This window comes from Stegostoma tigrinum, chromosome 1, assembly GCF_030684315.1.
Source record: "Stegostoma tigrinum isolate sSteTig4 chromosome 1, sSteTig4.hap1, whole genome shotgun sequence".
Taxonomy (NCBI): Eukaryota; Metazoa; Chordata; class Chondrichthyes; order Orectolobiformes; family Stegostomatidae; genus Stegostoma; species Stegostoma tigrinum.
In genome coordinates this window covers 166,861,320-166,876,422 of record NC_081354.1, presented here as the reverse complement: position 1 = coordinate 166,876,422, position 15,103 = coordinate 166,861,320, and the positions used below count along the sequence as shown (strand labels likewise).

General features: G+C 43.8%; 1 protein-coding gene across 1 annotated transcript in view; it reads right to left on the bottom strand.

The window, feature by feature from the left end:
• Window positions 1-15,103, bottom strand: part of LOC125456273 (probable E3 SUMO-protein ligase RNF212) — a 150,959-nt gene that overhangs the window by 109,164 nt on the left and 26,692 nt on the right. Inside the window, exons 2-3 of the mRNA XM_059651554.1 lie at window positions 9,767-9,841; window positions 9,609-9,665 (exon numbers count right to left, since the gene is read on the bottom strand). Of these exons, the coding sequence (XP_059507537.1) occupies window positions 9,609-9,665; window positions 9,767-9,841 (132 nt within the window). The remainder of the gene's footprint in view (window positions 1-9,608; window positions 9,666-9,766; window positions 9,842-15,103) is intronic.

Genomic DNA, 15,103 nt, shown 5'->3' with positions numbered 1-15,103 from the left:
AGTGTGCGCAATGAGCAGCATACTGTACTCAACAAGCCTATGCATGCAAAACTCAAAACATAGCGTCCAGCTTTAGATGTGATTCTTCTATTGGACATTTACAGAATAATCCAGAATGCAAAAACAATTACACCAGGAACTAATTTACAGTTGTTGGTGAGGCTTGCATGCCCAAGGCTACATATATTCAGACAGGGACAAGAAATATGTCCTCACATTGTCCCTTGTTAAATGAGGAAAGGGCTGTGGAAAAAGGCAACCCCTCCTGCAGTTCATGGCAATGCCTTTACCATTCAATCAACGTGAGGGAGGCTTTGCCTGAGTGTGACGGAGGCTGAAACAAAGGAGAAATCGTTTTTATTCAAAGAGCTCAAAATTGATAAGGAGGAAGTGTCGGATAGACTGTTGGTACTTAAAGCTGACAAGGCTCCAGGACTGGATCAGATGTAGCCAAAGACATTGAAAGAAGTGAAAATGGAGATTTCATGGGCACTGTCCTTAATCTTTCAGTCATCCGTGGACATGAGGAAGTGTCAGAATATTGCAAAATGGCACACATCATGCCAGTGTTCAAAACAGGTTGTAAGAATTCGCCCAATAATTAAGACCAGTCAGTTTTACTTCACAGGTGAGGAAGCTTTTAGAAACTATAATTTGGGATAAAAGTAGCAGTCAAATGGAAAAAGGCGAGTTGATTAGGAAGAACCAACATGCATTTCCAAAAGGGAAATTATGTTAACTGACTTGGAGCTTTCTTGAGGATATAACATAAAGGCTCAATGAGGGTAATAGATTGATGTGGTCTATATGGACTTTTAAAAAGCATTTGACACAATACCATACCAAGAGACTTGTGAGAAAATCTATAGGCCATATAATAAAATGGACAATAGCTACGTGGATGCAAAATCCACTGAGTAATAGGAAGTAGAGTAATGGCCAATGATAATTGTTGGGCTAGATAAAGGTTTGTAATGGTGTTACTCAGGGAGCATACTCAGAACCTTTTTTTCTGTTATATCCCAATGATTCAGACCTTGGTGTGCAGGAGACAATTTCAAAATTTGTAGATGATACAAAACTTGGAAGCATGGTAACATGAAAGGAAGAAAGTGTACAACTCCAAAAGGGCAATAACGTATTTGTGGAGTGGGCAAATCCATGGCAGATGAAGTACAAGGCAGAAAAGTATGAGATAAGGCATTTTGGTAGGAAGAACATGCACCAGCTATACAAAATAAGGGCAAAATTCCAAAGTGGGTGCAGAAACAGAGACCTGGCTATATAAGTGTACGGTTCATTCAAGATGGCAGGACAGATGACGGAAAGGACCAGAAGACAGCCAAGCTGACCTGTTATGCTTTGGCATAAATATTCACGAAAGGTGGAAGGGATAAGCCAGAGTACTACAGATCAGTGAGTCTAACATCAGTGGCAAGAAACATTTGAAAGACATAGGTGAGATTTTAAATAGAATTTAACCCTGAAAAGTGAAGGCAATGCATTTTGGGAGGATTAATAAGGCAAGAGGTATGAACGGTGAAACATTGAATGGTGGAACCCAGGGATGTACAGAGGATCTGAAGGGCCTTGATATGTATATCAACAGATCTTTTAAGGCAGCAGGAAAGGTAAATAAAGTGGTGAAGACGTAATCTTTGGGGGCAGCATGGTGGATCAATGGTTAGCACTGCAGCCTCACAGCACCAGGGACCCAGGTTCGATTCCAGCCTCGGGTGACTGTCTGTGTGGAGTTGGCACATTCTCCCGATGTCTGCGTGGGTTTTCTCCGGGTGCTCCGGTTTCCTCCCACAGTCCAAAAGATGTGCAGGCAAGGTGGATTGGCCATGCTAAATTGCCCGTAGTGTTTAGGGGTGTGTGGGTTGTAGGGGGATGGATCTGGATGGGATGCTTCAAGGGGCGGTGTGGACTTGTTGGGCCGAAGGGCCTGTTTCCACACTGTAGGGAATCTAATCTAATAAGGAATATTTGCCTTTATTAGTCAAGGGAATGAATACAACAGCAAAGAGATTATGATGGAGCTGCATAATATCTTAGTTAAGCTACAGCTTATTTACTTAATTAGTGCACAGTTACTGCATTCAGTTCGAATCATCACACTGCAGGAAGGATGATACAGAGAATATTCACTGGGATGTTGCTGGGCTTTGGAGTGTTTCAGCAATGAAGAGAGCCTAGAATGATAGGGTTGTTTTCCTTTGAGCAGGGAAGGCTGAGAGAGGTCCTGACTGAGATCTGCAAAATTATGAGGGGCATAGATTGGGTGGATAGGAAGAAATAGTAGTAGAGGAATCAATAATAATGAATCATAGATTTTAGGTATCGGAGCTTTCGAGGAGATTTTAAGGAAAAGAAACATTTCGACCTGAGTGTGGTGGGTATCTGGAACTCACTTCCTAAAAGGGCGATAAAGGCAGGAACAATCACAACATTTAAGAAGTACTTAGATGAACACCTGAAATATCATATCATACAAGGTTATAGGTGAGGGGCTCATGTGCTGCAGTGGTAGTATTCCGACCTGGTGGTAGTGTCCTAGAAGGCCTAGGTCTCAGCTCCTCCAGAAGTGTACCGTAACGTGACTGAACAGGTTGAGTAAATGGTTACAAGACATGCAAGTGGCACAGTGGTTAGCAATGCTGCCTCACAGCGTCAGGGACCTGGGTTCAAATCCATCCTCAGATGACTGTCTATGTGAGTTTGCGTGTTTTGTGTGGGTTTCTGCTGGGGGCTCCTGTTTCCTCCCACAGACCAAAGATGTACAAGTTAGGTGGATTAGCAATGCTAAATTGCCCATAGTGTTCAGGGATGATAGGAACTGCAGATGCTGAAGAATCCGAGATAGAACAAAGAACATTATAGTGTAGTCCAGGCCCTTCGGCCCTTGATGTTGTGCTGACCTGTGAAACCAAACTGAAGCCCATCTAACCAACACTATTCCATTATCATCCATATGTTTATCCAATAACCATTTAAATGCCCTTGAACTTGGCGAGTCTATTACTGTTGCAGGCAGGGCATTCCATGTCCTTACCACTCTCTGAGTAAAGAACCTACCTCTGACATCTGTCCTATATCTATCACCCCTCAATTTAAAGCTACGTCCTCCCATACTAGCCATCACCATCCGAGGAAAAAGGCTCACACTGTCCACACTAGCTAATCCTCTGATCATCTTGTATGTCTTTATTAGGTCACCTCTTCACGTTCTTCTCTCTAACAAAAGCAGCCTCAAGTCCCTCAGCCTTTCCTCATAAGACTTTCCCTCCGTACCAGGCAACATCCTGGTAAATCTCCTCTGTAGCCTTTCCAATTCTTCCACGTCCTTCCTACAATGCAGTGACAAGAACTGTACGCAATGCTCCAAGTGCGGCCGCACCAGAGTTTTGTACAGCTGCAACATGACCTCATGGCTCCGAAGCTCAATCCCTCTACCAATAAAACCTAACACACCATACATCTTCTTAACAACCCCATTTACCTGGGTGGCAACTTTCAGGAATCTATGTACATGGACACCGAGATCTCTCTGCTCATCCACACTACCAAGAATCTTACCATTAGCCCAGTACTCTGTGTTCCTGTTATGCCTTCCAAAGTGATCACCTCTCACTTTTTCACATTAAACTCCATTTGCCACCTCTCAGCCCATCTCTGCAGCTTATCTATGTAAAGATAACAAGGTGTAACCAAGCACAGGCTTGGGGACCGCTTTGCAGAACACCTACGCTCGCTCCGCAATAAACAACTGCACCTCCCAGTCGCCCACCATTTCAACTCCCTCTCCCATTCCTCAGACGACATGTCCATCCTCGGCCTCCTGCAGTGCCACAACGATGCCACCTGAAGGTTGCAGGAACAGCAAAGCATATTCCACTTGGGAACCCTGCAGCCCAATGGTACCAATGTGGATTTCACAAGCTTCAAAATCTTCCCTCCCCCTACCGCATCCCAAAACCAGCCCAGCTCATCCCCGCTTCCCTAACCTGTTCTTCCTCTCATCTATACCCTCCTCCCACCTCAAGCCGCACCCTCATTTCCTTCCTACTAAACTCATCCTGCCCCGTTGACCTGTCCGTCCTCCCTGGACTGACCTATCTCCTCCCTACCTCCCCACTTACACTCACCTTTACTGGCTCCATCCCCACCCCTTTAACTTGTCTGTCTCCTCTCCACCTATCTTCTCTTTTATACATCTTCGATTCGCCCTCCCCCTCTCTCCCTATTTATTTCAGAACCCTCTGCCCCTCTCCCATTTCTGAAGGAGGGTCTAGGTCCGAAACGTCAGCGTTCTTGCTCCTAAGATGCCGCTTGGCCTGCTGTGTTCAGACATATGTAGGTTAGGTGCATTAGCCACAGGAAATGGAGGGATAGGGTTGGGGAATTGGTTTGGGGGGGATGCTCTTCGAAGGGTCGGTGTGGACTTGTTGGACTGAATGGCCTGTTTCCACACTCTGACAATCCTATAACAGGCCAAGAGCTGGAAAAGAGGATCACAGTGGGCAGGTGTTTAATGACCAGCATTGAACAACAGGACGAAGGGTCACTATTACAGGAGGTAGAGAAGCAGTTAATAAAATACAAATATTCTGAGTTTCATTAATACAGCACAAGAACAAGGGGGTTATGTCAATATGAATCAGATACTTGTCAAACTGCACTTGGAGTCTGTGTACAGTTCTGCATGCCATACTATTGCAATGCTATTGAGAGAGCAGAGAAGAGGTGTTCCACAGGGATCTGTTCTGGGACCTCTGCTCTTTGTGATCCTTATAAATGACTTGGACGAGGAAGTGAAAGGGTAGGTTAGTGAGTCTGCTGATGACACAAAGGTTGGTGGAGGTGTGGGCAACATGGAGGGTTGTTGAAGGTTGCAACGGAACATTGATAGGATGCAGGGCTGGGCAAAGAAGTTGCAGATGGAATTCAACTCAAAAGTGTGAAGTGATTCATCTTGGAAGGTTGAAACTGAATGCAGAATACAGGGTTAATGACAGGATTCTTGACAGTGTGAAGGAACTGAGGGATCTTGGGGGTTCACGTCCATAAATCCCTCAAAGCTGCCACTCAGGTTGATAGGGTTGTTAAAAAGTCATTTGGTGTGTTGGCTTTCATTGGCAGGGGATTTGAGTTTAAGAGCTGCGAGGTTATGCTGCAGTTCTATAAAACCCTGGTAAGACCACACTTGGAATATTGTGTTCAGTTCTGGTCACCTCATTATAGGAAGGAGATGGAAGCTTTAGAGAGGGTGCAGAGGAGGTTTACCAGGATACTACCTGGAATGGAGGGCAGGTCTTATGAGGAAAGGTTGAGGGAGCTAGTGTTTTTCTTATTGGAGCGAAGAAGGATGAGAGATGACTTGATAGAGGTGTACAAGATGATGAGAGGCATGGAGTGGATAACTAGAGACTTTTTCCCAGGGCAGAAATGACTATTACGAGGGGACATAATTTTAAGATAATTGGAGAAAGGTATAGAGGAAATGTTAGAGGTACGTCTTTACACAGAGCGCGGTGGGTGTGTGGAATGCGCTGCCAGTGGCGGTAGTTGGCACATTTAAGGGACTCTTGAACAGGTACATGGATGATAGTAAAATGTAGGGTATGCAGATTAGTTTGATCTTAGAGTAGGATTATAGTTCAGCACAACATTGTGGGCCGAAGGGCCTATACTGTGCTGTACTGGTCTATGTTCTAAAAGAATGGCTCCATGGACAAGAAAATTAAGTTATAAGGATAGAGTGGGAAGAACAAAACCCAGAAATTTCTGGAGAAACTCAGCAACTACATGGAATAGTGTAGGTTAGATGGGCTTGAGATCGGTATGACAGGTCGGCACAACATTGAGGGCCAAAGGGCCTGTACTGTGCTGTAATGTTCTATGTAGTTGTGGTAGCATCTGTGAACAGAAAGCAGTTAATATGTCAAGTCCTGTGATCCTTTTCAGAACTTTAGGATTTGAAATGTTAACTCCGTTTTCTCTCCACAGATGCTGCCAGAAACTGTTGAGTTTCCCCAGCAATTACAGCTTTTGTATTTTTTCAGATCTCAATATCCACACTTCTTTTTTTCATGACAGATTAGGTGTGTTCTCCTCAGAGCGAAGAAGGCTGAGACGAGATCTGATTGAAGTTTTCAATACCAAGAGGGGTAGGTTTAATCAGATAGGGAGAAACTGCTCCCACTCACAGAAGGATCAAGAATGAGAAGGCACAGAGTTAACGTGATTTTTTTAAAAAGTGATAAAAGCTTTTTCACGTGAGTGATTTGAGTTTGGAACACACTGCCTGAAAATGCAGTGGAGGCAGGTTCAACTGAGGCATTTGGAAAGGCATTAGATGATTGTTAAATAGAAAGAATATGCAAGGGTGTGTGAAGAACAGAGAAATGGCATTAAGTCACAGTGTGCACTAGGTGCCGGCACCATGAGCTGAATGGCCCTCTTCTGCGCCATGACCCTTCTGTGAATGACTGGCTCAAAATTAATCTGTAAAAAACAAGACAGCCTGATGCCTCTCCATGCCACCAGTATCTGACATATTTTTGCACTGAATAAACTGTTGTTTCCTTTCTAAAATCATAATTTCTATGCATCCAGAGACGTGAGTGTAGGAGTAGATGGAGGCATTCAGTCTCACCTAACAAATCAAATGTCTTAACTTTTTAAAAAAATTATGCATTCACAGGATGTGGGCGAGTCACTGGCCAACATTTATTGCCCATCCGTAGCTGCCCTTGAGAAAATGACAACGAGCTACCTTTTTGAACTACTGCAATCCATTTGGTGTTGGTAAACCTCAATGCAGTTATGGAGGAAATTCCAAGATTTTGAACAAGCGACATTAAAGGAGCAGTGATTTCTTTTTTCCAATGCTGGATGAAGTATGACTTGGGGAGGGCCTTGCAGGTGGTGGTATTCCCATAAATCTGCTGCCCGTGTCCTTCCAGATGTGGTTGTGTGTTTGGAAGGTGCTGTCTAAGGTTCCTGTGTGAATTTCTGAAGTGCATCTTGTGAGTGATGTACTTTGCTGCTACTGAGCATCAGTAGTGAGAGAGGAGTGAAATACTTGTGCAAACGAAGCCAATTAACCGGGCTGTTTTGTACCAAGTGACATCAAGCTTCTTGAATGTTGTTGGAGTTACATTGATCAGGGTAAGTGGACAGTATTCCATCACATATCTGATTTGTGTCTTGAATATGGTAAACAGGCTTTCGGGAAAGAGGAGGTTCAAGGATTCCAAACACGTTGACTGCATTTGTAGCCAAGGTACATATATGACTGACGCAGTTGAGTTTCTTGCCCCATGTAACCGCAGGATGTTATCAGTGGGGTACTCAGTGATGGTGTTAATACTGAATGTCAAGAGATGATGATTAAATTCTCTCTTGCTGGAAATGATCATTGAAATACTTGTGTGGCATGAATGTTACTTGTCATTTTTCAGCTCAAGATCTTGTTGAAAATGGACAGGAATTCTTCAGTTTCTGAAGAATCACGAATGGTGCTACATACTGTACAGTATTAAAAGAATGTCCCATTCTGACCTTTCGATGGAGGAAAGGTCATTGATGAGGCAGCTGAAGTTGAAGACAACTAACCTAAGGAACTCCAGTAAAGATATCATGGAGTTCAGATGATTGATCTGCAACCACCACAACCATCTTTTTTAGTGCCAGTTACGACTTCGATCAGCAGAGAGTTTTCCCTGATTCCCAATGACTTCAGTTTTGCTAAAGGTCCTTGATGCCACAGCTAGTCATATGCAGCCTTTATGTCGAGGACAGTCACTCTCACCTTACTTCTGGATTTCAGATTTTTTTTCAATGTTTAGACCAAGGCTATAATGAGGTCAGGAGCTGAGAGGGCCAAGCACAACCTAAACTGAGTATCAATGATCAGATTATTGCTAATCAAGTGCTGCTCAGTATCACTGTCAATGGCTCAGTATCACTGTCAATGACACCTTCCATGACTTTCCTGAAGTTTGAGAGTTCACTGATGGGCAGTAATTGGTGGGGTCAGATTTGGCCTGTTTATTATGTTCAGAAGTACTTCATGGGCAGGAAAAATTACACTGTTTTACACTCCACTGGTCAATTATTCATTCACATTTGTTTTTCATTACACCTCACGTACCAAAAAAAATGGTCCTAAGATTTTGAATCATCTGTCATGATTGATGAAAAGCTCAGATTTTCCACAGATCCCACATGGCAAATACTAGTGCTTTCTCATTGATTTTGTGACACAGATTATTACAAAGCCAAAAATCTGCAGTCCTTCAGCACTGATCATGATTGTAGTCTCATGCAATCTGAATCATTGGGGACTTCCAAGAGTTGTTTGACCTTCACCAACTTGAGGGCCAAAGGGCCTGTACTGTGCTGTAATGCTCTATGTTCTATGTTCTTCATGGATGCCTGGAGGACACAGCATTTTTGCATCTATCTATGAGCCTCCTGCTATAACCAATTTTCAACTGGAACAATTGCTTCTAAGTCCACTGCGAGACATCCAAACTAATTGTCCTGCACATCAAAAATGGTTTTAAATGATTTGCTCCTCAACTGAATAATAATAATGCTAATAGTATTTCAATTTTCCCTCAAAATACATTGGACAGAACGTTATGCTCTCTCCCTTGGCAAATTTGGTGCCGGGAAGTCATTTAATAAAGCAGGACAGTGGCAGGAAAAGACAAACATATTTTTAACTCCATCCTAATGGAAGTCCTTGCGACCTAGCCATCAACTAGGAATTGTCATTGGACAATTCAAACTTTCTTAAGGGTTTAATTCCACAACTACTGTCATTAACCTCGCAACAACCCATACGGGATTGCTTCTAGGCTTCTTTTTCCCCAAGGACGCTGACAGAGGAACAAAGCTTTGGGGAAGATAAGGGCCCAGTGAGAGTCACCCTCTGCCTTTGCTCCAAATTCCATTACACTCTATCCTGGAAACTGAAATTCCATGGCTCCCCTCCAGCCATCACTCTCACCCCAGCTTGGAATCCAGCAACAATCTTAGGCCTCCATTAAGTATGATAAAACTGCAGCCACTGCATCCCTAGTGGCATTGTCATTCAAATCATCCTGACATGGAACTACACTGCCATTCCTTCACTTTCACTAGCACACATACCTATTATCCCCAAGGGCTTCATTCGTTCAAGAAGACAGTTCGCCATCTCCTTCTCAAAGGTAATTAGGGATGCTGGCATATGCCAGCAAAAACCATATCTCAGGAACACAAAATTTTAAAAAACTGGATCTACTGACCAATACAGCAAGCAGGACTTCTGCTATTAAGGTCCTTGATCCCCACTGATTGCCAGTCAGGTGCTGAAATGGAAAAAGATGTTTTGGATCTTCCCAAGAACAGATAAAAATGGGCTTTTACCAGTTTTTCCTCCACAGAATACTGTCTGTTATTTGTTCTAGTGTTGTTAGAAATTGCATTAGTCCACACAGAAATGCTCTATGATCATCATTATTATTTAGATGTAACCAACACTAGTTTTCCACTGCATATTATAATTATTGGCAGTAACAATTAGAAAGAACTCAACAAAGAATAACAGTTACCTCTTCTACCTCATTTGCACATAAATGTCTTCTGTGTTTCTCCTGGAAATCCATAATCTAAGATAGTACAATTAGAATCATAACAATGATTGGTCATTTATATGAATTAAAATGCAACAAAATTCCATACTTACATCATCATTTTAGAAATTCATTACCTGTACAAATTCTTTTAAATATCTTTCACAAACCTTCTCTGGTTGTGTAAAAAGTGCCTTGAGATCTGGATCCATCTACACAAAAAAAAATTGCAAGTGTATTACTTGCTAAAAATTACACACTCTAAGCAACTCCTTCAAAGATGTGGAGAACTGCAGATGCTAGAAGTCAGTGTTGATAAAATGAGGAGCTAGAGGAGCACAGCAGGTCAGACAGCATCTGAGGAGCAGGAAAGTCGACATTTCTAGTCAGGCCCTTTCATGACGGCTACCCATGCCCTCCACGTTCTCCAAATCTTTCAATTCCCCGGACCCAAACCCTTCCTCTTCACCATGGACATTCGGTCTCTCTACGCCTGTCTCCCTTACGAGGGCAGCCTAAAAGCCCTCTATTCCTTTCTCTCCTGTGGGCCCAACCAGCCCCCATCCACTGATACTTTTCATTTGGTTGGCAGAACTTGTCTTCGCCCTCAACAAATTTTCCTTTAACTCATCCCATTTTCTACAAACTAAACGGGTGGCTACGTGCACCCACGTGGGTCTGAGACATGCCTGCCTCTTTGCAAGATACGTGGAACAGTCCATCTCCCGTAGTCACACTGGCACCATCCCTCACATCTTCCTCCGCTACATTGATAACTGTATCTGTGCTGCCTCATGCTCAAATGAGGAGCTCAAACAGTTCATCCACTTCACCAACATCTTTCACCCAGACCTCAAATTCACCTGGACCATGTCTGACACCTCCCTCCCCTTCCTGGACCTCTCCACCTCCATCTCCAGTAGCCAACTTAGGACGGGCATCCATTTCAAGCCCACTGACTCCCACAGTTACCTCAACTACACCTCCTCTCATCTACCCTCTTGCAAAAATGCAATCTCATTCTCCCTATTCTTCTGCCTCTGCTGCACTTGCTCCCAGAATGAAGCGTTCCACTCCTGGACATCCCAGATATCGTCCTACTTCAAGAACCGTAATTTCCCCTCCCTCATGATCCATAATACCCTCAACCACACCTTCTGCATTTCCTGCACTTCTGCCCTCAAACCCCACTCCAGGAAACAACACTACCCTGCCAATCTCCAAATCCAACGCACTAGCCTCTGCCTTTCGCCACCTGCAATCAGATCCTACCACCAAAACATTATTCCCTTCCCCATCCCTATCTGCTTCCTGTAGGTGCTGCTCACACCGCAGCACCCTTGTCCACTCCACACACACCCAACACTACCACCATACCTGGCACCTTTCCTTGCAACGACAGAAAGTGCTACACCTGCCCCTACACCTCCCCTCTTTCCTCCATCCAAGGTCCCAAACAATTATTCCAAATTCGACAGAGATTCAGCTAAATATCTTCTAACCTGGTCTATTGCATCCATTGCTCCCAGTATGTCTCTCCCATATGGAGGAGGCCAAAGTGCAGACCCAGTGACCAATTTGTGGAGCATCTGCATTCTGTACACTTCATTCAACACCATCTTCCAGTTCCCCACCATGTCAACTCCCCTTCTCAATCCCCTGGCAACATATCCAAACCGGGCCTCCTCCACTGTTACGAGGCCACAAATAAACTGGAGGAACAAAATCTTATATTCAGTCCCAGGAGCTTATAGCGTAATGGCCTCAGCTCAGAGTTCACCAGCTTCAAAATCTCCCCACCCCCAGCCTCATCCCATGTCCAGATCTCCCTCTCATCCTCGCCTCTTAAATTTGACACATCCTGTCCATTTCCCTTCTCATCTATCCGTCCCACTCTTCCCATTGACCAATATCGACAACTCCCTGCCTGCATCCACCTATCACTATCCGACCTACTTTTCCCCAGCTCCACTCCCTCCCTCTATTTCTGAGCTGCCTTCCCCTTTCCCAGCCCTAATGAAGGGTCCCAACCCAAAATGTCCACTTTCCTGCTCCTCAGATGCTGACTGACCGGCTGTGTCCCTCGAGCTCCACATTTTGTTGACTCCTACAAAGAAGTACTTGAGTACTGAGAAAATGTCTTCATTAGACACAAGTTCGTGCAATACCAAAATAACTTCATTCCATTTGCTACTGAAATATTCATTCGCGATTAAATTATTACAAACCTCTCCTAATCTCCAACCACTCTGAACTTTGGCTTATCCAAAACACTGGTATCCATATCCTATTCTGTATCAAGTTCCAGTCCCCATCCTCTACAGTCTCAAAATCTCGGCTTTGAAATTTTCAATGTGGATCTAAATTCATCTTTAGTCTCAGCATTTTTAAAAAATACATTCACAGGATGTCATTGTTGATGGTATAGCAGTATTTATTGCCTATTCCTAATTGCCTGGAGAAAACAGTGGTGAGCTGCCTACTTAACTGGTATGTAGGGACACCATTGTGCAGTTACGGAGGGAGTTCAAGGACGGAGAGGACAAGCAATATAGTTCCAAAATATGATAGTATGTGACTTGGAGATGGAGATGTGATTGATTTATTATTGTTAAATGTACTGACATATAGTGAAATGTATTGTTTTCCATGTTAACCAGGCAAATCATACCTTACACGAATACATCAGCGTAATAGAACAGAATGGAGAATGTAATCTTACAGCTACAGAGAAGGTTCAGGGCAAGATCAACATTGATGTATGAGAAATCCATTCTTAAGTCTGATAACAGTGGGGAGGAAGCTGTTCTTGAATCTGTTGGTACATGTTTTCAAACTTTCTATCTTCTGTCCAATGGAAGAGGATGGAGGAGAGTATAACTGGTGTGGGAGGATGTAATATTTGGTTATATTGGATGCTTCCGTGAGGCAGTGGAAAGTGTAGATGGAGTGAATGGAAGGCTGGTTTTTATGATAGACTTGGCTCTGTTCACAACTCTAGTTTCTTGCACTCTTGGACAGACCACTTGCCACATCAAGGTATGATGCATCCAAATAGGATACTTTCTATGGAGCATCCATTTAAATGCATCTATAAAAATCTGTTGTCAATGTTAGTTGTTTTGATTTGCTGCTATATGAGGCTTTTTAAGTTACTTTGCATTGCATCCTGTCAATAGTACACATTGCAGTAACCACGTGTCGATGGTGAAAGGAGTGAATATTGAAGGTGGTGGATGGGATGCCAATCATGCTTTGTCCTAGATGGTCTTGAACTTGAGAGTTTTTGGAGTTGCCTGCATTCAGACAAGTGTACAGTTTTCACATGGTTGCATTTGACCTTGTAGATGATAGACAGGTGTTGGGAGATAAGAAGGCAAGTTCGTCGCTGCAAAATCCCCAGCCTCTCTCCTGCTATGTAACCATGGTTTTAATATAGCTAATTCAGTGCAGTTTCTGTCAATTATAGCTCCTCGAGGATGTTGATGGTGGGGATATTCAGGAACATAAATGCCAGAAAACCTCAAAAGGATAGGTTTACATTCTCTCTTGTTGAAAAAAGTCATTGCCTAGCATACATATAGAACATAGAACATTACAGCACAGTACAGGCCCTTCGGCCTTCGATGTTGTGCCAACCTGTCATACCAACCTGAAGCCCATCTAACCTACACTATTCCATGTACGTCCATATGCTTGTCCAATGACAACTTAAATGTACTTAAAGTTGGAGAATCTACTACCGTTGCAGGCAAAGTATTCCATTCCCTTACTACTTGGGTGGAAATTAGGAACAGCAAGGGAGTAGTCACCTCGTTAGGGGTTAACTACAGGCCCCCCAATAGCAGCAGGGAGATTGAAGAAAGCACAGGTCGACAGATTTTGGAAAAGTGTGCACGCAGTAGGGTTGTTGTAATGGGTGACTTTAACATTCCTAATATTGATTGGAACCTCCTTCGAGCAGAAGATTTGAATGGAGCTGTTTTTGTAAGGTGTGTTCAGGAGGGTTTCCTAACGCAGTACGTTGACAGGCCGACGAGGGGAGAGGCCATTCTAGACTTGGTGCTCGGAAACGAGCCGGGGCAGGTATCAGATCTTGTGGTGGGAGAGCATTTTGGTGATAGTGACCATAACTGCCTCACATTCTACATAGCTATGGAGAAGGAGAGGATTAGGCAGAATGGGAGGATATTTAATTGGGGAAGAGGAAACTATGATGCGATTAGACATGAGTTAGGAAGCATGGACTGGGAGCAGTTGTTCCATGGTAAGGGAACTATAGACATGTGGAGACGGTTTAAGGAACAGTTGTTGGGAGTGATGAGTAAATATGTCCCTCTGAGACAGGCAAGAAGGGGTAAGATTAAGGAACCTTGGATGACGAGAGCGGTGGAGCTTCTAGTGAAAAGGAAGAAGGTAGCTTACATAAGGTGGAGGAAGCTAGGGTCAAGTTCAGCTAGAGAGGATTACATGCAGGCAAGGAAGGAGCTCAAAAATGGTCTGAGGAGAGCCAGGAGGGGGCACGAGAAAGGCTTGGCAGAAGGAATCCGGGAAACACAAAGGCATTTTACACTTACGTGAGGAATAAGAGAATGGTCAAAGAAAGAGTAGGGCCGATCAGGGATAGCATAGGGAACTTGTGTGTGGAGCCTGAGGAGGTAGGGGAAGCCCTAAATGAGTTTTTTGCTTCTGTCTTTACGAAAGAAACCAACTTTGTAGTGAATGAAACCTTTGAAGAGCAGGTGTGCATGCTGGAATGGATAGAGATAGAGGAAGCTAATGTGCTGAAAATTTTGTCAAACATTAAGATTGACAAGTCGCCAGGCCCGGATCAGATTTGTCCTCGGCTGCTTTGGGAAGCGAGAAATGCAATTGCTTCGCCACTTGCGAAGATCTCTGCATCCTCGCTCTCCACTGGAGTCGTACCTGAGGACTGGAGAGAGGCAAATGTAATTCCTCTCTTCAAGAAAGGAAATAGGGAAATCCCCGGCAATTATAGACCGGTAAGTCTCACGTCTGTCGTCTGCAAGGTGTTAGAAAGGATTCTGAGGGATAAGATTTATGACCATCTGGAAGAGCATGGCTTGATCAAATACAGTCAACACGGCTTTGTGAGGGGTAGGTCATGCCTTACAAACCTTATCGAGTTTTTTGAGGATGTGACTAGAAAAGTTGATGAGGGTCGAGCTGTGGATGTGGTGTATATGGACTTCAGTAAGGCATTTGATAAGGTTCCCCATGGTAGGCTCATTCAGAAGGTCAGGAGGAATGGGATACAGGGGAACTTAGCTGCTTGGATACAGAATTGGCTGGCCAACAGAAGACAGCGAGTGGTAGTAGAAGGAAAATATTCTGCCTGGAAGTCAGTGCTGAGTGGAGTTCCACAGGGCTCTGTCCTTGGGCCTCTACTGTTCGTAATTTTAATTAATGACTTGGATGAGGGAATTGAAGGATGGGTCAGCAAGTTTGCAGAC